The following is a 24,538-nucleotide window of genomic DNA, read 5'->3' on the forward strand; positions in this document are numbered from 1 at the left end:
ACCGCACACTATAAAACACCCGCTGTTCATCTCCCTTTTTCACTCAGCCACCTTAGAGCACAGATTCTTCTTCTTCTGCTGCTGGCTTGGCTGGCGGCACCAGGCTGACTCCTGCCCCGCCTGCATCACACTCCCCCGCGCTCACCTGGTCGCCTCCACAAGGGGGTGCGACTAGTGTGCATTCTCTACTACGTCCAAGTTTTCAAGGACGCATCCCTGACTGGCTTGGCTCACCATGGTGCAAAAGGTGCTGCTCCATTTTTCTCTGTGACTGCGCAACAAACATGTCATGGTGCCCACTACCACAGTGATAGCCTGCCTAATAGGTAGGGGGCCGTGAGGTCCCCCAGCCTACACAGGAAGGTGGTGGAAATCCTGTCATGGGCTGATCGCCATCTTTGCTACTTTTGAGAGCCTGGCACGTTCCCAGGTCCCTCACTGTGGGAGCAGACCGGTTGTCCAGAGGAGGCGAGCTTGATGACGAGTGGAGCCTCTCTCCTCCAAACATAAATACGTTAATCGGGCAGTGCATCAGCCTGTTCGCACTCAGGGAGAATGTTCAGTACCCTCTCTGGTTCTCCCTGCGAGCGAGCAACACCTTGGAGATGTCATGTCTACTACACAGCCAGGAGCCAACCACTTGTGAAACGTAGACTGGGACCCCCACCTGTTGCCTCATCCTCTAGTGGGCACTCCAGACGGTCCTGGATGGTCTCTCAGGCCCTTGGAGCAGGTGAGGACACTGTATTGATGAAAACGGCACTTCTCTTAGCCCATGCCTCTGCCAAGAAGGTGGGGGATCCTTGTGCTTTGTCTATGCACCCGTCCTGCATGTCTATCAGGGAGGATAGGGGTGCAGTGGAGCTGCGACCGAACCCATCCTGTCAACCCAAGGTCATCACTTCCATCTTCATGTCTATAGTTATTCGCCTGAGGGCATTTTTTCACCTGCCTCACAAAAACAAAGGGGAGAGGCACCTTCACACCTTGTGTCCCATGCATGCGCTTTGCTGTAACTGCACAGCAAGTCTCACACGAGCCAATTGTGCTCCTCTGTCAGGTCAGCGGCTGCCTCATTGGATTTGTGATGCGATTCACAAGGGCTATGAAGCAATGGGTCGCACCCCTCTGATGGGTCTTAGGGAGTAGTCCACCAGGAGCACTGCCTTGTCGGACGCCCTGTTCAGGAGCCTATCAGTGGAATATATTTGCCTTGTACATCCACTTTTGTGTTAGGGATATGACATCTGACTCTGTGTCTCACTCTGTGTTTGGTGCAACATCTGTGGAGGCACCATCTGGGTCAGATTGATGCCTTGGTCATTTTCAGCGCCTAGCTTGGAGAGTGAAGTCAGTTTGTGGGACCCCTAGGCTGGTGGTGCTTAATGGCTACTTGACCTATTTCGCCCAGTCAGCAGTTGGGTCAGGATTTTTGTTATCAGATTCAGGCCCAGCAGGGAGTACATCACATCCCTAACGTCTTTCGCCTTCAGTGGATACCAATAGCTAAGCCTGTTGGACGGCGTAGCAACAAAAATAGAAATAGAACTAAATAGAAATGGTAGTTACTTGGCTGTAACTCCATCTCTGTGAGTATGTGTGTAGCCCTGTAACTACAGGCCCAGCTGGCCCTGTTCTATTCCTGTTGCTGAGTTAAAAATGGAAATGAACAGCAGATGTGCTGGTCTTTTATAGTGTTTGGTTTCTACTTCCTGATTGCAAAGGTCTGTCTCAGGGTGCCGAGGTAGAGCCTCGATGAGGTAAACCAATTGCAAAGTCCATTAGAAGGCTATGCACATCTTGCACTCATAGAACTGGAATTACATACAGGTGACTACTATTTCTCTCACTGGCAGATGGATGCAGGATAATCCCATTGATTTTAGACACCAGAGCAGGACAGTGAGGGTGAATCCCTCAGTGCTTTTTACTGGCTGAGGAAAACTGGAGAGTCCCTTGCTCTGGTGCCATTTTATTTTTCTTCTTCATTTCCATGCTCTTATACTTGAGTTCAGTGATCAATATGCTGTGTGGAGTACGGCATTATTTGTAACATGAAACCACCGTATCCAAAGGTTTAAAGACTTACATTATTAATACCTGAATCAGGCATGGAGCAGAGGAAAGTTGGCTCGAACAAGACAAAACAGCTGATTAAAAGCTGTAATCATCTATTTTTTGAAAGATAGTTTATGCATCACCTAATACCAAACATTAAAACATAAAAAGGGTAGTAATGCATGAACATTAACTGCCAATAATGTCTATAATTATTGTACAGGAATTATCACCTCTAGGTTTTATTATATAACATTTTCCACATGTACATGATTTTTACATATAGTTTTAGTTTACAATTCAGAACAAAACATTTAACAAGAAATTAATTAAAAATGTCAGTAAAAACACTAACATTTAACATGTAATCTATCAATTAACTCCACTCAGTGAATCAGCCAAAGTAATACCATTACATAATCTAACACAGGGATTTTTTATCTTAAACCTTCATTTTGGGGCTAGCAAGATACATTACAACATCTACTAACAAAAGTAAAACAAATTGCTCATGTACAGTGAAACATCATTGTTTTGTTGTCCATTATCAGGCTTTTATTTTTAAATGGTCTTTAGCATATTTTAAAATTGCTGCACTATAAAATAAAGCAAAGGGTAATTAGAGTCCACCTTTAAACAAGATTGACTGAGATCTACGTGATGGCTCTACAGGACTAACATTCTCATTTTATTTGCACAGTTTTTAATCTTGACATATGGTAAATAACTGGTATCACACAACAGACTCGCCTCTGTGATTTTTGTGGTGTTGGGGTTTCTTAGGTTATATGGTGCCAGCAAAGTGCTTTTCTTGATGTTTACACTTAGAGCATGAATTGCCTGAACACAACAGTAATATAATAGAATAACATTAATGAAGCATATATTACATGTATAGTGGGAAATTAGCATTAGCCAACAGCTAAATGCTGATAAAACGTGAAAGTTGATGGTAGATTTCAGACACAAAATAATGATTTACTGTTGAGTGGCTGGTGAATTTGAACATTTATCTGTTAGTGGCTGGTAGGTGTTCACCCTGCATGCAGGGTGGGAGCCTAGTAGGCTAGTAGGCTACATAAAACATTTTACATGACGAAATCAAAGTGCTGAATCTAAAAATGTCAGTAAGGGCTATTTAGACTTCACAGAAAGCTGTGTACAGTAATGTTTGCAGGTGATCAATTACTTTGTCAGTGAATGAGTAAACCAATACTACAGAGCAAGATTTTTTGTTGTATTGGCACAAGTAACATGCTTTTTCTTAAAAGTGTGCACATTAAGGACTAAACTTAGCATTGTTTTTAGGAAAAAAAGCTTTCATAACATTGTGTGAAGACCTTGTAGCTGGTGAGTTTCCATTTTAACTTCAGTGGAGGTGCATACTCTGCTGTGGTTTGCGGAAATTCTACAACCATTTATGAAACTTTAAAAAAACTAATTAATCAAACTCAGTACGTTTTACAACAGAAATTGTGACCAATGTGCGCCTAAAGATTTGTAATCTTGAATGATTCAAAAATAAGTGAGAGGCATACAAATGAAATCCAAAACATGTCAGACAAGATAGAAATTTCTACAATTATTACAATGAATAAACATCAGAGAAAGCCACACCAGGCCTAAAGCACAGCCCTCCTCCAAGAGCGACTGCAGGGAGGCTGATGAGTCCTAAAACACTCTTACTTACTTAGATTGTCTGTCACACAAGGTACACAATTGCAATCACACACAAACACACATTTTACATTTACTAATGTCTTCACCTCCACTGTGGAGTCTCTCTCTGAATTCAGTTCAGTTATGATAATACAGTCAGGCTTGCTGAAAATTGTCCCCTCCCGCATTCCATTTTAATTTCGCACTTTCAAAGTTCTTCATGCCTTTAGGTGAAACTCCACACTGTTAATGTAATGTTTCTGCCTCACTAAAGGCTACGTGCAGAGGATCTGCTGGTTTTATGTTAACTCTCGGTCTCCCCCTCCCCTCCATAAAGGTAATTATTGGTTCCGGCTGGTTGGACATACTCCTCAGTTTTGTCCCAGTCTGAGACCCAGCCTCCTCCTCCCATGCCTCCGTTGGGATCCGCACCCTGGTTCATGGCTCCATAGCCTGCTCCGCCACTTGTGCGATACAGCTCCTCTGTCTCGTTTGCAAGCTCATCCTCATCCAGGATGCCACATTTCTCATCACTCAGCTGCTCCGGCTCCGCCCAAGCTTGCTTCTCTCCAGATGCAAAGAGGCCTGCAGCACAGACAAAGACAAGATCAGTCTGTAAGATATAAAGTTTTTGCATATTGCATTGCTAACCCAATCCACAGAAGACTGCATGAAGAACAATGCACAGATTATTGCATACTTAAACATCCTCATGCTGTGATTATGGAAGAATGAGTGGAAACACAAATGAAGAGGAGAATATACACACCATAGAATATAACACCGCCATAATGAACAAGAGAGGCGATAAGAAACACACCCTGCCACTCCTCCCGCGTCTATCAAGGGAGGGTGAGGGAAAAAAAGAGGAAGAGAGGTTATAAGCATTAAAAAAAAGGGTTCTAAATATTCTAAAGTTATAGTCACACATTTAATCAAACCAGTCAAAGAGAGGCTTGTGCATGTATTGTGTTCTATAAATGTGCTTACACTTCTTACACACCTTTACTCTGGTCAATAAAACTTGAGGCACCTTACTTAAGATTCTACACATCTTGTGACTGCATGCGCTGACTTCTGGTGTATTGAGCTACCCTGAGTGCAAAATTAATTGATATCTGTCTCCCTTAAGTGATACATTTCTCCCTCTATGACTATTGGACATGTAAAATGGTAACATTTAAAAGTAGTCCTTCTGAGGAAGTGACACCTCTGCTATTTTAGGTAGGTGAAACATTTTCTATGACCAAACTCAGTTAGAGGTGCTTTGTTTATACACACAATGAGGAGATGCAACATGCATGTTTGCTCAATAATCCATGGTAATTACAAAAACACACCTTCAGACAACAAAATAAGAAAAGAAATATCTTTTAGAGTGCATTTTACAACATATTAAGTTCTCACCTTATGCTTTGTCATGGCACCAACTATAAGTGGGCAAACCATACCAGACAAAGTGCCCACACCGTTGGAGATACCCATGAGGATGCTAGCATAGCGTGGTGCAATGTCCAGGTGGTTGACGTTGAAACCTTATGAGGAAGGATAAATACAACATTAACACATAAATTACAGGAAATAGTTATGTATTCACAAGCCTTACAAATTGTACTTTGATATTTGTGGCCAAAAGGTTTAAAAGAACAAGTCGATTCCCTCTGTAAAAAGGGGGCTTATGGATATTGATGGGGGCAATGTTCATGCGTGCAACAAAATGTGTACAAAACAGCTTGTTTTTTTTAAAGAGCAAACAAATTATGGTGTCACCTGAAATGGCAAAACCAGAGAAACCCACAGCCAGGACCAGAAATGTTATGGCAACCCCTTTTGTATGAGAGAAGCCCACCACCAGCAGCAGGGTTGCCTCCATCCCAAACCCTGATGCGGACAAGTGAAATAGCACAGACACAAACAAAAAATTATTTTAATGTGTTAATGAAAAACATTAAGTCTCAATGCAAGATGCTTATTGATTTAAGTCAACTGAAGGCCATTTTTCTCCACGCAGTTCTCTTCTCCCTTTTCATAAAATGCTGTTGACTAAGCAGTAACCTAAAGTTGCCAGCTTCCCAAAACTCGATATGTACACTGTAAGCTTCCTCATTTTACATCGCTATCGATTGCTCTCTAGTTCAAAAATAGCCAACAGAGACGGGGCTTCTGCTCTACAGTGAGTCATCATTTTCATTTTGCAGCAAATGTTTTCTCACCATAGCTGACTAAATACAGTAGTTAACCACAATCGCAGCTACTTCTGACTGCCTTCTGACTAAAATAGGGTGCTTAGAAAAACGTCTAATTACATCTAGAAAGAAGATGACTACAGTTTTCTTGTTTCTTGTTATGGACACAGCAAGTCAGCTGCATTTTTATATATACTACATCTATGTGTTCCCCATTCTGCAATTCTAATTTAGCCTTCCCTTCATTTTGGCCCTTTCTTACCTCCACAGTTCATAAGTTTCCTGACGTTAGTGGTGGTCATGATTTGGTTGGAGCGCAGATAGTCAGCTAGCTGGCCGCCAATGGGCACGATAATGGTCATGACGAGGTGGGGAAGTGCGGAAACTATGCCCACCTAGATGAGAAACAGAGTAGGCACAACTTCACCTACTTCCAAGGTGCATGAAGAAGGAAAAAGTCTAAAGAGGTCAAAACTCCAGCAACACTTGTAGTATACAGAACAACTTTATTGTGATCAGGATGACCCCGATGAAGGCCGCAAGCCGAAACATGTTGGTCTAACAATAAAGTTGTTCTATATACTACAAGTCTTGCTGGTGTTTTGACCCACCTAAATGAGAAAGAAAGAAATTTTTTTTTTTTGTAACAGATCTGAGACTACCGTAATAAACCTGGAAAGCAGACTAGCTTTGACTTTCCTCGGTAGTATCATGTTATTGTACATATGGAAACTTTTGTTCCTGGTGCAGTGCTCATAACCAAATGCCATCTGGTTTCTGTTACCTTGCTAATCTCAAACCCAAAAACCTCCTCGAAGTATGCAGGCTGGCTGATGAGAAGCAAATAGAAAGTCCAGCTTCTGCAGAAATTAGCCACAATGATGGCGTACACTGGCATGGACGTAAAGAAGGCCCTCCACGGTGTGTTGAATTTCTGTAACACAGAAAAATACCACTTACTTTGCTGATTTTGTAATGAAATTCTAAAGCCTCTTGTGATCAATAAGAAGATGGGTGGAGTAAATTGATAGTTGTACTTGAATGCATGAATGCAGACACAAATGAGCAGAGGTTACCACTGATATGGAGTTTCTAAATCTATCTGTGTTGTTCTCATTTTGATAAACTATTACTGGCATTTCAGAATCAGCTCATGATAAAGTTTGACACCCACTTAAGCTCCACCTAGGCTCACTTCCTTCTTACTCTTACTTTGCTTTGCTTGTTTACCATCACACTCTTTGTTCAAATCTACTTGCAGTCTTGTCCCCAACATAGTGATATTGCAAACTCTTCACATTCACTTGAAGGAAATGTAAATGATAGGGCAGGCCACATCAGTACTGTTAACGTCAGCCAGTGTGATGTGATACAGGGTTTGAATCATATTGTACCTAAGCAATCTACTCTATGTACTGACCGTTACTGTATGTTGGGCCGACTCGCCAATGCTTTCCTCAATATATTTTCTCTCCTCCTCAGTGATGGTGGGATGGGCTGCTGGACTTTCATAAGACACCAGGAACCAGAAGCAATACCACATGACCCCAAAACTTCCTGGGGAAAGGAAGGAAGACAAACAGGCAGGGAAAAGAGGAGTACTGTAAGTGTCAAAACTGGAAAGAAAGGTCAAAAAGAACAAGCTACAAAGGAGACACCTTGACTGTAGCTGCTGCCTCAGTACAGACTGGGATTAGATGTTGAATTCATACATAACAGGAGATGTTTTTTTTCTTCTTCTTCTGTTTCTCATATTTATTGTGCTTGGTTTTGCGGTCTTCTTGTCATTTTAGTTTCTGTATGTGTCAGCATCTACTGTGTTACTGTACGTTGTGCATAGTGATGGGTGTGCCTTCACAACTACTGAAATCAGCATTTTGATGTATTTAGTGTTGTCACAAACCAACTGATCACTTTAGGAATCTGTTGTCATGTTTATTATTGCAACAATCACATTGTATTGTATTTCTGATGTGTATGTGTAGTTTCCAAAGTTATAGTTTGGTCTGAAAAAAGTACCCCCAGTGTAAAGTCTCTTCATTTGATTTTGTTGAGCTCCAGCCTAAAGGTCAAGGGCTTCTTACCGTAGACATAGAAGACTGATGACCATCCTGAGTACTGGACCAGGATTCCAGCTAATGGCATGGCAATCACAGCACCAGCATAAGAACCTAGAAAAACATTGTGTTTAAGGCTGCAACTAACAATTAACCACTTATTTTGTCACTTAACTGTTTAGTCTATAATATGTCATATATGACAAAGAAAAGCAGCTACTCCTCACATTTGAGAAGCTGGAAAACAAACTGAAAAATAACTGAAACGTTTAATCGATTATCAAAATAGTTGCAGATTAATTTTCTTAAAATTAAGCAATTGATTAATAGACTAAACATTTCAACTCTAATTGTGGGTATATTAAACTTGCAATAAATGTCTCTTAAAGTGGTAACAAACATCCATTGTTTAAAGACAGTGAGAAACAAGTACAGTGATAATGGACTCACCACAAAATGCTGTCGTGGCCAGGCGACTTCTTTCAAGAGGTGGTGCCCATTTTGCCCAAATACCATGACAAGCTGGATAGGAAACTCCCTGTAGGATAGGGGAAAAAATAGAACTTGTGTTCTAAAATGCAAATAGAAATCTTTCTATGCCCATTTCTTGTTTAAGAGAAAGCTATAGACAAGAATCAGGCACCTCCACAAGTCCTTGAAACACCCTGACAATGATAACACAGCCAAAATGCATCCGTGCTGCTGTAGGGATGAGCATATTCAGGCAAGATGTGGCCACTATAGCAAAGCCAAACACTCTGGGAGAAGAAAGAATAGAGAAAGGAAGAAACATTCAGTATGTATAAAAGAATGCTTGATTATCCCTTGCATACTATAAATAGTAGATTAACAGACCTGTTTGCTGCAAACTTTTGACAGATGAACCCTCCTGGGATTTGGGTCACTATGTATCCCCAGAAGAAGGACCCGTGGATCATTCCGACTGTTTCTGGATCCCAGTCAAACTGAGCGTTCTGTTGATAATCGTGACATATAAAAATTAAATATTAATATTATGTTAATAATACACATATGATAATATTGTGTAAATAATCCAGTGTCTCTTTTCTTTCCGTTCTCGCTTTGTCATAGTAGGTGGCGGTAATGCACCTTAACAGTGGTTTCCAACATCCATAAAACGTTAAAAAGAAGAAGACACAAACTAGCTAACTTTTAGCTAGTTTTAAGCTAGCTAAATTTGTTTTCAAATTTTTTATAGATATTGCGATAATATCAATATCGTGAATTATTTTGGCCATGATAATCGTGTAGTGAAAATCTGATATTGTGACAGCCCTAATCTGCACATATACTTGAATTAGATTTTTGAAATGCACTGAGGTGAAATTTTATCTCCCAGAACAGACAGTGTCTAATACTGGTCATTAGATTAAGTGGGATTACAAGCCGCTAAACTGAAGGAAGAACAATCAAAACAAGAGAACTGACATGATTGATTACTGGTCCCCATGAGGCATATACTAGACCACTGACTTTCCTTCACTTTGCTTAGCTGTGTCAAACCTTTAACTACTTACCTCTTATATAAATAATCTAGAGAAACAATAATATTTATTTTGCCTTGTTGTTGTAGACCTTTTCACTTAAGAAAAGGATAACTAAAGGTACCATAAACTTAGACCACTGTTCCCACCTCATCCGCCGCCACTCACCACTACGACCTGCTTATTGTCTCTGAAGATGGTGTGGCTGTTGACCATGCTGACGATGGCCACACCCAAGTTACATCGAATACCAAAGGAGATGCAGAAGCCAATGCCAGAGAGGATGGCGATGATGTAGCGCCTGGGCAGGCCGAAGCATGTGCAGTCCACCACGGGCAGCTCCTTCTCCTCCACCAGCTCCGGCCGGCCCTCCGCCGACAGCTCGATGGTCTCACCATTTTCCTGCTTCTTCTCAAGAGCTCTGTGAAGAAGGGATTGGAAAAAGGGAGTAAATGGAAAATGTAATATGTAAACCATTGTAGTTTAGACTCAGTCCCTTGGTTGGTCCTATACCAGATATATACATTCACTAAACTGTCTTCAAAGGAAGTGCTAGTGAATCTGTTTTCTTAAGAAGTTGATTTAAATAGTTAAACTTTAATGTAGCCAACATCTTTGTATTTCTCTTCTGTCAACTTGTGAGGTTTTCCAAACTCTGGTTCCCACAGTGAAAACAGATCCTGTTCTGAATGGCTTTTAGACTGACAACTTGGCATGATAAAAGTACATGGATCTAGATGTTCAGACAATCATTCTCGCTGTCAATTTGACTGGTAACTCCAGCATCTTAACGAGAGACGGTCAGCACAGTTGTCTGTCAGCCTACCGCCACTGGAGCTCGCTGACATACCTTTGACTTATCCTGTCTTCTCAAGGTGTTCATATATTTGCTATTTTTGTATTGCAGAAATTAATCTCCTGACAGAACTGTCTGAGAGTGAAGAATACAGTGTGAGTAAAAGACAACAGTGTTTACAGAAACCTGTCTAATCCTGGTGTGTCAATGCTCCTCTTCTCCTTCCAAACAAGGTTAACTGCTCTTTGTCTGTTCCTGCCTATGTTCATATTGTTTGCTGAGAAACCCTGAGAACCCATGAACTCTGCCAGCCTCCAGTCTAACAGGCATCAAATATGTATCTAAACGCAGCAGATCATCTATTAAACATGACATCAGCAGTGCTGATGCTGAGTTCTCATATCAGACTCGAGCACTGCAGGTCCAGAGCACAGAGCCCCTTTTATATTACAGCTTTATTTATTATACATACTTAGGTTTTCATATTTATATGTAAAAGCTAAAAGAAAATATCCCTATGGCCTTCATGAATCAAGCTTGGACTGGGGGGGTTGGGGTGTAATTTATAGACTACTTTATCTGACAGCTGCTTGTACAGGACTGAAGGAGATAAAACGGACCCCCCTATGAACCACATTTAAGTGTATCATGATAGCTGACCCCCCAGCTGACACCCCATTAATAAGACATACTCCCACAGTGGCCATTGTGAACGTTCATCATGACTGAGATGAAAATCTTTACCTGGAAAAGCAAGTATGGACTGGATGCTGTACGTCACACTACTGTGTGCTAAGATTTATGTCATATAAACACATGGAAACTGACAAATATTTATCAGTTTCGCTATTTTGAGGTAATAGCCAAAGTGAAAACTGCAGGTCATCTGACACCCCAGAAAAACCCCATTACAACAACAAAATAACAATGACAAAATTGCTTTCGTTTCACCCACAAAAATTACTACTCACAGTTTAAACCATTAAGGCCAATACAGCCAACAAGAGCCTTTTCTAGATATTGTTTTCATGTCATCACTGTGTGTCGACCAGTTAAAACCAGCAATAAGTTATAAGTCACCTGCCAAAGGTATAGAAGTAGGAAGCGATAGATAACTTTTTTGGTACATGTGCTGGGTGTGTGCCATCGGTCTGGTAAATGTGGTTGCTGTGATCACAGTGAATCTCCTGTGCATCATGACAACCACATCAACATGTTAGTGTTGTAAGACGATTTGGTTGAGAAGTCCTCACCACAAAATGTATTGAACTGTGTCATGTAAATACAATATTTTTCATGGCGTGCATTGAGCATAATTTAACTGCTGCAATGTAGCTTACAGTAAACTAGAAAACTCCCATGCTAACTTTAAAGGTTATATGAATAACATTTTATGTAGATTTTTTTTAAAATAGTACATCCACAGAGTTTTTAGAAAGGTGCAGAATTAAAGTATCACTTTTCCTAAAAAAGTTTGTGAATTAATAATTTATAAAATGTTGACGGGTCCAAAATTAATGTTTTGTTTATCTCTGTGTGAGATGTCTGACGTTTGGTTCCTGCTTCTAACAAGGCTTGTGAGCCAATAGTATAACGACATTGGTATCACGTGGTATAGTTAGCCAGTTAGTATGGAAAAAACAGACACTGACATTAGCATATATTAGCTATCTTAGCTTAATCATCTGAACAACAATAACTCATAAAATTACAGTGCTGCATATTTAAACAAAATAAACAATTACCGACAGTCATAGTCCTTAAAACCATAACTAATGTGTTGTCACCGGTTAGATTGTCAAAGTTAGAGAAATAACAGCTTCAATCCCTGAGGGGCTACGTTAGCATTAGTGACGGTTGCGTTCAGTTACCTAATGTTATAGTTCCCTCAAACACTGTAACGTTATAAGAGAAAAGATGCGTATCAGAGGGGATTTAGAAGTGGGCCAGGGTCCGATATAACCGATGGCCCGGGGCCAGTACAAGTTTATGTAGGGCAACTTGATTGACCAGTCACTAGTCCGTCCGGGCCGGTGCCGGACTGGTCCACTTATGAAAAGACAGTCTCTCTTCTTTAAGAACGGAGTGGATGTGGGATCCCAATATATTACCAATGTGGCATGTCGAAGGTAAATTAAAGTTCAGAACTACTGTAAATCTGCTCATTATAGTGTTTAGACCCAAAACGTGACTATTATTGAGGGTGTCATCTCATATAGCAGTCTAACGTTAGCCCTATTATGAGACACTTCACTGAGGTACTTGTGGCTAGCTGCACTGAGCTCAACAGCTACGGTACTCATGTTAATATCTGAAAATACTGTCATGATCATTTAGTCGTCCTTTCTCCCTGTAGCCATTGCTGCTGTGTGGCACTCAGCTGTTTTTTATATATGAGGTTTGTTTTCAGCAAGAAAACACTTCTAATGTTAGGTCAACATTAAACAAAGTTTGTCTAATGTGGAGCGCTGTGGGTTTTAATAGCATCCCTACAATGTACTGTACTCCCTCTCTTGGATTAAAATGTAAATATTTACCTAATGTCTTATAGTGTAAAGATGATTGAAATGTCATTTTACAGTAAGTGTTGCAATATAGGGCCCCTATAATTATTAAATGATGGGGAAAAAAGGGTTACCTAAAGCTAGCTAGCCATATCCTAAGATTACCATAGATAACGTTACATGAAACATCACCGCACAAAGTAACCTAAATCTATAGCTAGTGTGTAAGTTATATGTTGCAAAATTAATTCATTACTCTATCACGAAAGATTCATCACTTGATATGACTGAGTCTGAGTCTCACTCCACTCGACCAGGAAATATGCAGGTTGTGCAACAAACTGGCAACCAATGAAATGGAAGGGGGAGGGGGAGTGCGTACAATATTTCATCCAATAGTTGTTATAGTTATCTCAATATAGTTGACATATTTCAGTCTGAACCAAAGCGTTGCACCAACTGACTGACAGACTGACAAAATACCTTATTTTCCTTATTATATATTTACCAAGATTGTATATCTTGGCATTTTGCCCTTATTAGATGGTTGGAAGTGCAGAGAGAGTTAAGAGATTGAAACTGATGTAGACCACTGGGTGTCATCCTTAGATGGTGTACAGCATCAAGACCAAGGACATATGACTTGTGACACAAACCTTACTCATTTTGTACATCCTACTTAAATATAGACCAACTGTACCAACGAATTCAGAATGAAGGTTTTTTCTTTTAGCTGTGTGAGACTTTGTTTCTCTGTGTACTTGAATGAACCCTGTCCTAAATGTTACCGCTCTATCAAGTCACCAGGGACAAGGACAATCACAAATCTGAAATTTAATTATATATTTTTAAACAACCATTATTGCAGCTTCATAAGATGTACTTCTTGTGGAGACTTAAAAATGACATGGATACTAACATATCGAGTGACAAAAAGACTTGGACCTGACTTTATGTTCCTGCCAACAAACCTTTTCAAATAAGTCAGCTAAAAACTCCAACAGTAAGAAGATTGGGAAATAACAGCTACACAATTATGAAACATACATGCTCGATTAGTTACTGTAAGCAGGGGTTCGAACAGTCTCCGACACTGATCAAGTATTAATGATTCTCTCTCTTGAATTATTAATATCTGTGGCTCTCTTGGACTATTTTTATCTCTCTTCATTCTTCCTGTCTCTTCTTCATCTTTAACACTGCCTTTTACCGTCAACTCCCCTGACTCATGCAGTCTCGCGCACACTTCACAACATTTTCTTCTTCTTCAACACCAATTTATTTCTCAATATCCAGAGGATGTCCACATTTTCTTTCTCTGCAATGGCTAAACTGTACATGCCTGTTTTTCAAAATATTTCTAGCATATAGGCCTAACGTATCTGCTGCAGTGACTTTTCATGACTGACCCTGAGTGAAAGAAAATCCGTTGTAATCCTTACAAGCCACCTGACCTTCTCTTTGTCTCAGTCATCACACCACGAGGAAAGGTCTGGGCGCGTCTGTGAACTAATTTTACTCAATAAGAAAAGTGCTCAGTTTTGAATCTTGATGACATGTAAGAAAACTGAATTCACATGACCTGTTCTGCTAAGTGAGTATTCCTGGTTCTCTCTGCAAACTAATCTCTTAATTCATACGTCAAGGACAAATGTCAGGGCAGTTCAGCAGCTTGGTTCAGAGTTGAGTCAACAGCTTGGAATCATTGATTGGATAAGAGAGAGTCAAATAACTGGTGCAGATTGACTGAAAGGTTGAAAAGCTCAACATGACACTACGTAGGACCTACTGAACTTAGTCTAGTAACACAAAATGTTAGAATTTCATCTGTGGACTGTTACAAGCACTGTAGTCACACAAACGAATACATTTTGGAGATCATTTGCATTAGTTAAATACAGTGAACTGAAATAATACTGTTATGTTGAAACTAAAGGAAAAAAGGCTACATTTGCCCAACTGTCAATTACATTTGTTCTCTCCTCTGATATTATGGATCAAATTTTAACATGTACATATTTCAGTTATACAGAGGGCAATTCACTCTGGTGAAGGATTCAGGAATGAGATGCCCGAAGCACAGAGAGGACATATTTATGAATATCTATAAATAGATTAGACCTGCAATGATTAGTCAGTTAATCAAAATTAATCCACAACTATTTTGTTAATTGATTGTTTGTCATTTTTTCAGTAAAAAATCCAAACATTCTCTTGTTTAAGGTTCTCAAATGTGAAACTTCACAGTTTTCCCCTTGGCTTAACATTATATAGTAAACATAATATTTTTAGGTTTTGGACTGCTGGTCAGACAAAACAAGACATTTCATGACATCACCTTGGGATTTAGGACATTTTGGTGGCCATTTTTGATTGTTTTCTGTTCTGTTATATAGACCTAATGGACAAAATTATCGCCAGATTAATCGAAAATAGGCTAATTGTTGGTCACAGTCCTAATAGAGACAGCTGAATGACAGGAGAATGTGAGTGGGTTCTTCTTCAATGAAAATATGTTTCTGTTTTGTCACACTTATCTTTACACATAACTTCAGGTAATTTAAATAAATATTGGCTATGGCTTAATAGAATCTAATAGTTACATAGACCATGACAATAATGAAAATAAGAAGCAGAACAGAGCAGATTAGAGTAGAACTACAGCATCACAAACGAATAGAAAAGAATAGAGCGTTTCTGTGCTGTCGAAGGGATACAGCTCCTTACCTAAAATAAAAAATAACACAGTAAGTCAACACGGCTTGTCTGCGTTTCTCTGTGCGCACGTTAAGCATGTTGCGTGCAGAGAACCTGTGCGCGTTACGCACGGCAGCAAGGTACCAAGGGAACACCTGAGAGCACGTGCGCTCCACGGAAATGAAAGCTTATAGGCCACTGTGGTCGAGTGGCCTAATCCTGGCTGTGAGATGCCCTCGGGGTGAATACGACGAAACGATGAATAGCTATAGGGCTACTTAGGGGGAGAGAGAGAGAGGTGGCCAAGGTGTACGGCCTGCAGGGATTTACGTGGGCCGACAGCTTGGACGAGGAGAGGCTATTTCTGGAGAGGATTTAAGTGTTTAGACGCTACATCAAATCCCGAGAGAAAGAAAGGGGAGTCCATCAACAGTTTTTTGCGCACAGATATCCATCACTGGCCAGACTCCTGACTGCCCCACATACCTTTTCTCAGCAAAGAAGATGTGTCACGCATTTTTTTTCCGGCTCTTTGCCAATAGGCCTGGTTGTAGAGCTGTGGAAGTTCTAAAAAAAACTCACACTCGAATTATTTGTGGGCCTTAAATGCCACATGATATTAAAAATAACAGATTTCTTGCCATTCCGACCTCAGTCCACGTCCCCGGTCCATCATCACAAGTTTTGCTGCTCTGCTAATATCTAACCCACACCCCAAAAGTTGTGCCTTTGGGGTTAATGGAAGTCTTCCTAAGCTAACTGTCCCATAATGACAGATGTGAGAACAGGCCGCAGAGAGCGACCTTAGAGGGCTCTTTTACACCAAACACACAGTTACTCTCAGTGAGTTTGGAAGAATAATTAGACAACTTCAACAAACATACTTTGTGTGGTAGAAACTGAAACACATCGCTTGATTGATCAGTCATAAATTTCCACATAAAACTATGACAAGGCTTCTGTAACGTGACAGCACTGCAGAAAAGCCTGGAAGACGTTTCATTTTACACTGATAGAACAGTTTCGGCGTAAAATGAAACTTAATTCTGTTTATTTGCGCCTCAGAAACAAATGAGGATATTCACTTATCATTGCATATGAAAGAAACTTTGGTAGACTAATTTTAGGTTTCAGAGCATTTGTGTGCCAGAAAAAAACTTTTTTTTATCAGCTATTGCATGACTGCAGTTGCTTATAAAGTGATACATTATTTATGCCAGTTTCTTATGTGACAGATTCAGCAGCCTATAGAGGGACAGATGTTGTACCAGGTCATCCAAGCCCACACTAATCCAGGCCTCTGGACGGCTTGATCTTCAAATGAGCCGTTTGCTTCTCTTTTAAGACAAATACTAATTAAAATCACGTTCAGCAACTAGGCCTGTAGACTGCCCTCCAGTAGGCTAATTTAATTGCAAAAGATTAACTTTCTGTTTAACATGAGAAGGCAATGACGCCTGCAGCAACAACATTTTCTGGTTGTAATTTGTCCCAGAGAGATTTTACATACCCGTATATTTTCCCGAGAGTCTTGGCTGCCACGGCCTTAAACCTGTCCGACCGGATCTCCATCCTCACGACTCCAGGATCCGACCAATGTCCAGTCTTTGCGCGCTCCCGATTGAGCGCACAGCCTTCTCCTCTACTCCCTCCGCCCCGTGTTTCTCACTCACACATAAAAAAAACAACAACAACTTGATTTCATTTGATCACCAGACTCCTCAACCCGCAGTTTCCTGTGCGGCGGTATCTGTAGTCAGCCACTGATTGTCCAGAGATTTAATTTGCTTAAACTGCCTTTATATAAAATCAACCGAACAAATATTGTCAGTCCCACTTTGCCCTTAATGTCCAAATGAACTTCAGTGCACTCTTTGGTGTCCGTAAAGGTTCACAGCGCGCTGGAGGCAACTTTCCACAGGATTCGTGGTCAAACGGTGTCTCTGGCCGTGGTCCTGAAACCAGATTACTGCTGCCTGCGCGCTAATCTCTCCAAGTGTGTAGTGAGTGGAAGGTAGCATGTCACTTCCTTCCCCGCAGCCCGGAGTTTTGAGCACTGAATATTTAAGTAGCGGCTATTCTTGGACCGCACAAGCCTTGAATGGAGAGAGTTGGTTAAACACTGTCCGATCGAAGCATATTAACCGAGTTCCCAGGTATTTGTAACAGGCTGCTCCCAGGGCGCTGTAATGATTCTGGGTTGGACTGCCGATTATTTGCTCTTTTATGACCAGAGATTCTTTTTTAAAAATGACTATAGATCCACAGTAAATGCTATGCACGTCTAAGAGTAAAAGACAAACAGAACAATCTGATTTATAAAACGATAAGACAGGTTCTACTTTGCTGTGCGCTCCTCTCAGCTATGCGCCCTGTGCGTCATATCTATACAGTAACAGTGGCAGAGCTGCAATAACGCATCAATACTGCAACCCCTTTCATATGGGTCTGAGACGTGCTTAATACCTTGAATTTATAACGGTGATTTGGGACATGTAACCTATGCTAAAACAGCTAAATAAAACATTGTAGCAAATGGCGAGCTGCTTTCTCTGGTTATCTTTGCAGAATTTAGAGTGAAGCAAATGACAGATAACTAACATTAACTGTATATTAGTGATGTGCCATCTACCAAGAACGTAGAGTTTAAGAGAAAATATTGCATTGTGGTTATAAGTGTGTGGCGTTCCCCTTCTTCTAACAATGTGCCGTCTACCAATGTGTTCAAAATGTGTGCAGACTGTCTGTATGCATGGTTTGAAGTACTTTAATATATATTTTTTGAAAATACTTGCATTGACAATGGTGCACACGTTTTGTTTTACTCTGATAGCGGAGGTCCTATGGTGTAGCTGAGTCTGGAATAAAGTGCCAATAAAAGAAACGGGCAACAGGCCTTTTTCACTGAAGTCATCTTGACATGTCACAGTAGGAAAAGCACAGGTGTAAATAATAAAATGAATGATGGCGGAATTCTATTTAGCTGCTTCAGTTCCAGGGTCCTGGTATTGTGCATGCTGGCTCACTGTCACAGCTTACTAGGACACTTAAATAGTACATCGTTAATGTTATTAGTAACATTTACCTGTGCTTTTCCAACTATGACAAGTCAAAATGTCTGCTGTGAAAGGGGGACTGTAGCTACTGATTAGATGAAAATGCCTTCATATTAGCTTGGTATTTCGTCATCGTGTAACATCACAGTCACTGCATGTCACATCCAAACCAGTGAGAGGGAAAGGAAATCCAGAAACATTTGTTTTGTTAAATTATAAATCAGTATATGAACAAAACTGGGTGTATAAAAACCACTTCAACATTATTTTTGACAACATGGGCATTTATCTAAAGAGGCACCAACACAGATTAAAGACAATTAAACAAATAATCCGTTATACCTGTTAGCATCAAAGATCATGTCATCCAATGTCACTTAATTATGGGACTGTAATTATTGACCATAAAAAGAAATGAGCAAGACAACATTTCTTTCATCTCTGGACAGTTTATTTTTTCTGGTACCATACTGGATGAGTACTGAAAGGATGCATGGTATTAGATAAAAGGTGCAGGAAAGATCTAGTTTATTGTAGCTGTACAAACCTATGACAAATGACTACAGTTCATATATTTGATTGTGATGTACAGGCAAATGTTTAGGGCAGATTTGGTGGTGGTTATAGGTAGTGAAAGGGCAACAAGTCAGGAGGTTCATGGTTAACAACGGTAACTGACAGATTTGGCAGTTGTAGCAGGTGGACATTTTTAAAACTTTACCTGTTGTGTATAGATAATGGAAAACAATGTGCACATTCAAGTAACAACTACTTCTTCTTTACTGTTATTCAAAAGTCTCACACTGCTAACTAAGCATTCAATATCAGATACAGCTCTTCTCCAGATCCTTTGCTGATATAGTTCTCAGCGAGTGAGAGGAGAGGAAGAGGGGAGGGAAGGGCATGGCAGAGGGAGGAGGGGACAGGCTGGGTGGCACAGAGATGACAGATGGAGTGTCAGAGAGTGAGCCATAACCAGCTCTCCGCACATCTACTGCACTGGAGCCAGCATAGGCGTGGAAAATCACAGGTGGAGGGTCCATGGGGTCTGTGGTTAAATCTACAGACAGAGATATAAGAAACTTAACTTGAAATTTGTAGATATTTCCTGTAAATTAGATATTAGCTCACAGGATAGATAGGTTGATCAGTCATGTTTCTTTGTCTATATTTAACATCCACTGTATATACACATTTGCTGTTGTATTGCTACTATTAAAGCTACACCATACAATATAATTTATTAGCGCTTCCAAACCGCAGCAAGTAAGAAGTGCTTCAGTACCAAGACACCATGTTGCACAGCATCAGTAAACACGACATAGCACGCACATGTTTAATAACTCAGCCGGCATGTGATGCTTTTCAACAAATGATACCCAAGAGACGAGAGAGGAAAAAGATCAGATGTTGATGAGTGTAGTTTTCTCTGGACGGAAGTTTGCTGATGAGGAGACGGTTTCTATTTCAATCTTTAGCCTCATTTTGTCTCTCTGTGAGAGACATGCTTGTAGTTGTCAGTTTTGTTCCACTTGACAGTTTTCTCTCTTGTGGCGCCGCTTTGCAGTGTAAGCAGATACAGTGGTGTGAAAAGGTGTTTTCTCCATTCCTGATTTCTTATTTTTTTTTGCATGTTTGTCACACTTAAATGTTTCAGATCATGAAACAAATTTAAATATTAGTCAAAGATAACACAAGTAAACACAAAATGCAGTTTTTAAATGAAGGTTGTTATTATTAAGTGAAAACAAAATCCAAACCTACATGACCCTGTGTAAAATAGTGATTGCCCCACCTGTTAAAACATAACTTAACTGTGGTTTATCACACCTGAGTTCAATTTCTCTAGCCACACCCAGGCCTGATTACTGCCACACCTGATAAAAATCAAGAAATCACTTAAATAGGACCCGCCTGATAAAGTGAAGTAGACCAAAAGATCGTCAAAAGCTAGACATCATGCTGAGAGCCAAAGAAATTCAGGAACAAATGAGAAAGAAAGTAACTGAGATCTATCAGTCTGGAAAAGGTTATAAAGCCATTTCTAAAGCTTTGGGACTCCAGCGAACCACAGTGAGAGCCATTATCCACTAATGGTGAAAACATGGAACAGTGGTGAACCTTCCCAGGAGTGGCCGGCCGACCAAAATTACCCCAAGAGCGCAGCGACGACTCATCCAAGAGGTCACAAAAGACCCCACAACAACATCCAAAGAACTGCAGGCCTCACTTGCCTCAGTTAAGATCAGTGTTCATGACTCCACCATAAGAAAGAGACTGGGCAAAAATGGCCTGCATGGCAGAGTTCCAAGACGAAAACCACTGCTGAGCAAAAAGAACATTAAGGCTCGTCTCATTTTTGCCAGAAAACATCTTGATAATCCCCAAGACATTTGGGAAAATACTCTGTGGACTGACGAGGCAAAAGTTGAACTTTTTGGAAGGTGTGTGTCCCGTTACATCTGGCGTAAAAGTAACACCGCATTTCAGAAAAAGAACATCATACCAACAGTAAAATATGGTGGTGGTAGTGTGATGGTCTGGGGCTGTTTTGCTGCTTCAGAACCTGAAAGACTTGCTGTGATAAATGGAACCATGAATTCTGCTGTCTACAAGGACAATGATCCAAAACACACCAGCAAGTCCACCTCTGAATGGCTGAAGAAGAACAAAATGAAGACTTTGGAGTGGCCTAGTTAAAGTCCTGACCTGAATCCTATTGAGATGCTGTGGCATGACCTCAAAAAGGCAGTTCATGCTCAAACCCTCCAATGTGGCTGAATTACAACAATTCTGCAAAGTTGAGTGGGACAAAATTTCTCCACAGCATTGTAAAAGACTCATCGCAAGTTATTGCAAACGCTTGATTGCAGTTGTTGCTACTAAGAATGGCCCAACCAGTTATTAGGTTTAGGGGGCAATCACTTTTTCACACAGGGCCATGTAGGTTTGGATTTTGTGTGTCCCCTTAATAATAATAATAATAATAATAATAATAATAATAATCATCTTCATTTAAAAACTGCATTTGTGTATACTGATACTTGTGTATCTTTGATAAATATTTAAATTTGTTTGACCATCTGAAACATTTGTGTGACAAACATGCAAAAAAAATAAGAAATCAGGAAGGGGGCAAACACCTTTTCACACCACTGTATGTGTATTTTTACATGTCACACAAGTTCAGGCCTGACAGTCTGACAAGTGTAAGTCTGAAAGAGGCTCAAACGCTATAACAATCTAATAAAAAAAAAAAAATCTATAAGTCTACCTGAGTCATCGTTAAGCTGGGTGTGCAGGTACTGGTGTTTGGTGTAGAATTTATTGTAGATACAATACACTGCAGCCATCAGAGCGAAGGTTCCCATGGCTGCAGCGATGAACAGACCAACTTTGGCATTATCTTTGTCTACATGGGCATCTGTGGAGGCAAACACATGACAAAGACCATCAGAGTTTCACACATAAATCCTGTTCAGAATAAGCTCTGAGTCTATGTGAACATCTGTTACATAAGCATATGTGTTATAGTGCATAGTCTAAGGACCAAAAGAATCAATCCAAACAAATTCACTAGTAACAAATGCCAGGATGCGTGACACGGCAACAAAGCACAACCAAAATGCACATGACAAGGGCAACAACCCAACAATGAACAAAAGAAAAGACCGGGACTAAATACACTGAGGTAGGTGAGACATCGAGACACAGGTGCAAACAATAAAGGCAGGGCCAACAATCTAAACTGGAGGGAAAGCAAACAAAGGCAGGAAGTAAAACCACAAGACACATAAGGAGAAGAGAACATTACAAAATGAAAACAGGACAAAACCCCAAACTATGACAATATGTTGCCTTTCTGACATTAACATTGTGCAGGCTGCATTCGCAGATCTATTGAACAACATTTCTCTGAACTACACTTGCATGTTTGCTTTGCATTTAAATGACTGGCTTCCTCTTTTCTGAGTAGGTCCTGTATGTGTGGTGGAGGAGGTGCTGCCGGGGCCTGATGGACATTGATCTCCTTCTCCGACTGCAGGGTGCTCTGGGAGCTGCTCAGAGGAAACACCAGCAGCAGGCAGAGAGCTGCCAGGCCCGCCATGTGCGTCATCCACTGGTACACCTACAAATGAAAATGAAGATACTTGCAAAAATATAATCAATGAAAACATGATTATTATTTTTATGTGAAGGTTTTCTGCTGAGGTTTACTTATTTTGAAAGTTTAGTATATAGATGCTTTCTCTTGGCTGCTAACAGGGCTAGTTAGAGGGTTTCAACGCTCATCATAAATAGCTATGTTACTCAACAGTCAAAACTATATTTCAGTTGCAGTTGGTTTTCATACTACAGCTTGTTGTTCATAGTTAGAATTTCCCACTTGCATGTGGCAAACCCAACCTGGTTTTGCTAATAAAAAAAAAAGCCTCTGAAACTATTTTATACACTCCCTATTCTACACACACAGACACATTCACTGTTAAGCAAAGGCAAGTTTTAACATTTAAAATCGATCTTGTCAATTGTGTTTACCTGAGGTCAAAGCGAGGATGTCGTGTTTCTCTCTGCCGGGTGTTGGTCCTGTCCTCTCTGCCGACTAAAGTGAGACTGCATCCAAGACAACTGGACTCCCCAGACACCTAATATTTCCACGGGGGGACACCTGTGAGTACTATTCCACACAAGCACACAAGTGTAGAAAATGGCTTACACAAGTGCTATGTTACGACAGACAAAGCAGTCTTACAAAGGAAAATAATGTAAAATAAATGAATTTGACAGGAAATTCTTCTGTGTGCTAGAGGCTTTCCTTTAGCAAGTTCTGCTCTGGTAGAATGTTTTGTAAGCTTATAAAATTTTGGCCTTGAATTTGTAGTTTGAACAGAAATTAAGAGGACAGTGGTTGTTCGCTCATAGCCAGTAAAATCAATGTTTTTATTTAGGTCTTTTAAAAGACAATAAAAGTGGTGATATGAGAAAAAGAGCCATCTAATATAAAAATGACAAAACAAATAAGAGCTTAAATGTTTTTGCAGAGGTCACACAATCTCTACTGTAACATGATGGCGTTCAGCAGAGAAATGCTCTGACATGAGTGCAACAGAGCTCCCTACTGACACATAAATGTACTGCTTAAAGCTCATGCAACTGGCTTACGCAAAGTGCTGAGCATTTGATATGAAGTCTATTATTATTACAATTTAGAATTACATTTATTTTTTTTATTTAAATATAAAAAATATCAGAATACAATAACCTGAGATATTCTCTGGACAAAGATATCAACTGTTATTTTATTGTGAAATTCATGTTCAAGTTTTCCTAATGCATTATTTTAATGTATATAAATCAGGAAAACTTTTTCTTTTAGATGTATAGACAGTTAATTATATTTCACTCTACTAGTCATTCTCCAGTATTAATGAACAATCTGGGGATAGAGATCTTTATTGTTTAGTCAGTCACCTTAATGGTCTGATATTTGATCCTCTCAGCTAGCTGGTTTGAAACACTTCTCTGGAAGGGCGCTGTGTGTTCCATTCCCATAATCGGCCCAGCAAGGACACTCAAACTGCTCAAGGACGGATACATATGAAAGAGAAACAAAGAAATGGGCTAACTGTTCACTGCAGCAAACAGTCAAAGCAGTGTTTTGAAAGCTAAAGCTACAATAGGTTCATCATGTTTCAGGCCACCTGCACTTATTCTGCAAATACGAGCTGCCAGATGTTTACAGACACACTAAGAGACAAACTGAAGTCTACCTACTGTGAGTCAGAGCTGGGAGGATACGGCTCCCAATCAGGCAGATTCAGTTTCAAATTGTGCAAAAACAGGTCAGTAAGAAAAGCAAATCTTCATAGTTCATGCCTCTACATGTTTTCCTCGTATAGAGCTGTTGTTTACCCTGGCAGAAGTTTTGATATGCTTCAACAATCCCTAGCAGATAATGGTGCAAATGGGCACTGTCACACAGCAAGCAAGTTTTGGTGGAGAACATGACTGCAGAAATG

General features: G+C 40.2%; 1 protein-coding gene across 1 annotated transcript; it reads right to left on the minus strand.

Moving 5' to 3' along the window:
- Window positions 1-2,270: 2,270 nt before the first annotated feature.
- LOC122868079 (vesicular glutamate transporter 1-like) lies at window positions 2,271-17,467 on the minus strand. The gene is made up of 13 exons (XM_044179658.1): window positions 16,973-17,467; window positions 9,634-9,886; window positions 8,816-8,934; window positions 8,604-8,718; window positions 8,411-8,498; window positions 7,988-8,074; window positions 7,324-7,460; window positions 6,688-6,837; window positions 6,166-6,298; window positions 5,488-5,598; window positions 5,125-5,252; window positions 4,487-4,556; window positions 2,271-4,302 (listed from the first exon to the last, which is right to left on the minus strand). The coding sequence occupies exons 1-13, from the start codon at window positions 17,032-17,034 to the stop codon at window positions 4,022-4,024; spliced, it is 1,734 nt and encodes a 577-aa protein (XP_044035593.1). The 5' UTR covers window positions 17,035-17,467; the 3' UTR covers window positions 2,271-4,021.
- Window positions 17,468-24,538: the final 7,071 nt, after the last annotated feature.

Source organism: Siniperca chuatsi, linkage group LG20, assembly GCF_020085105.1.
Source record: "Siniperca chuatsi isolate FFG_IHB_CAS linkage group LG20, ASM2008510v1, whole genome shotgun sequence".
NCBI classification, from domain to species: domain Eukaryota; kingdom Metazoa; phylum Chordata; class Actinopteri; order Centrarchiformes; family Sinipercidae; genus Siniperca; species Siniperca chuatsi.

What these genes read in the sequence shown, in the direction of transcription:
- LOC122868079 (XM_044179658.1), bottom strand. Translation starts at nt 17,034, where the DNA reads ATGGAGATCCGGTCGGACAGGTTTAAGGCCGTGGCAGCCAAGACTCTC. An exon ending in ACTCTCGGGAAAATATACGG is followed by an intron (nt 9,887 to 16,972) that starts GTATGTAAAATC and finishes CCTTCTTCACAG; the next exon opens with AGCTCTTGAGAAGAAGCAGG. An exon ending in CTCTGGTTTTGCCATTTCAG is followed by an intron (nt 5,253 to 5,487) that starts GTGACACCATAA and finishes CTTCCTCATAAG; the next exon opens with GTTTCAACGTCAACCACCTG.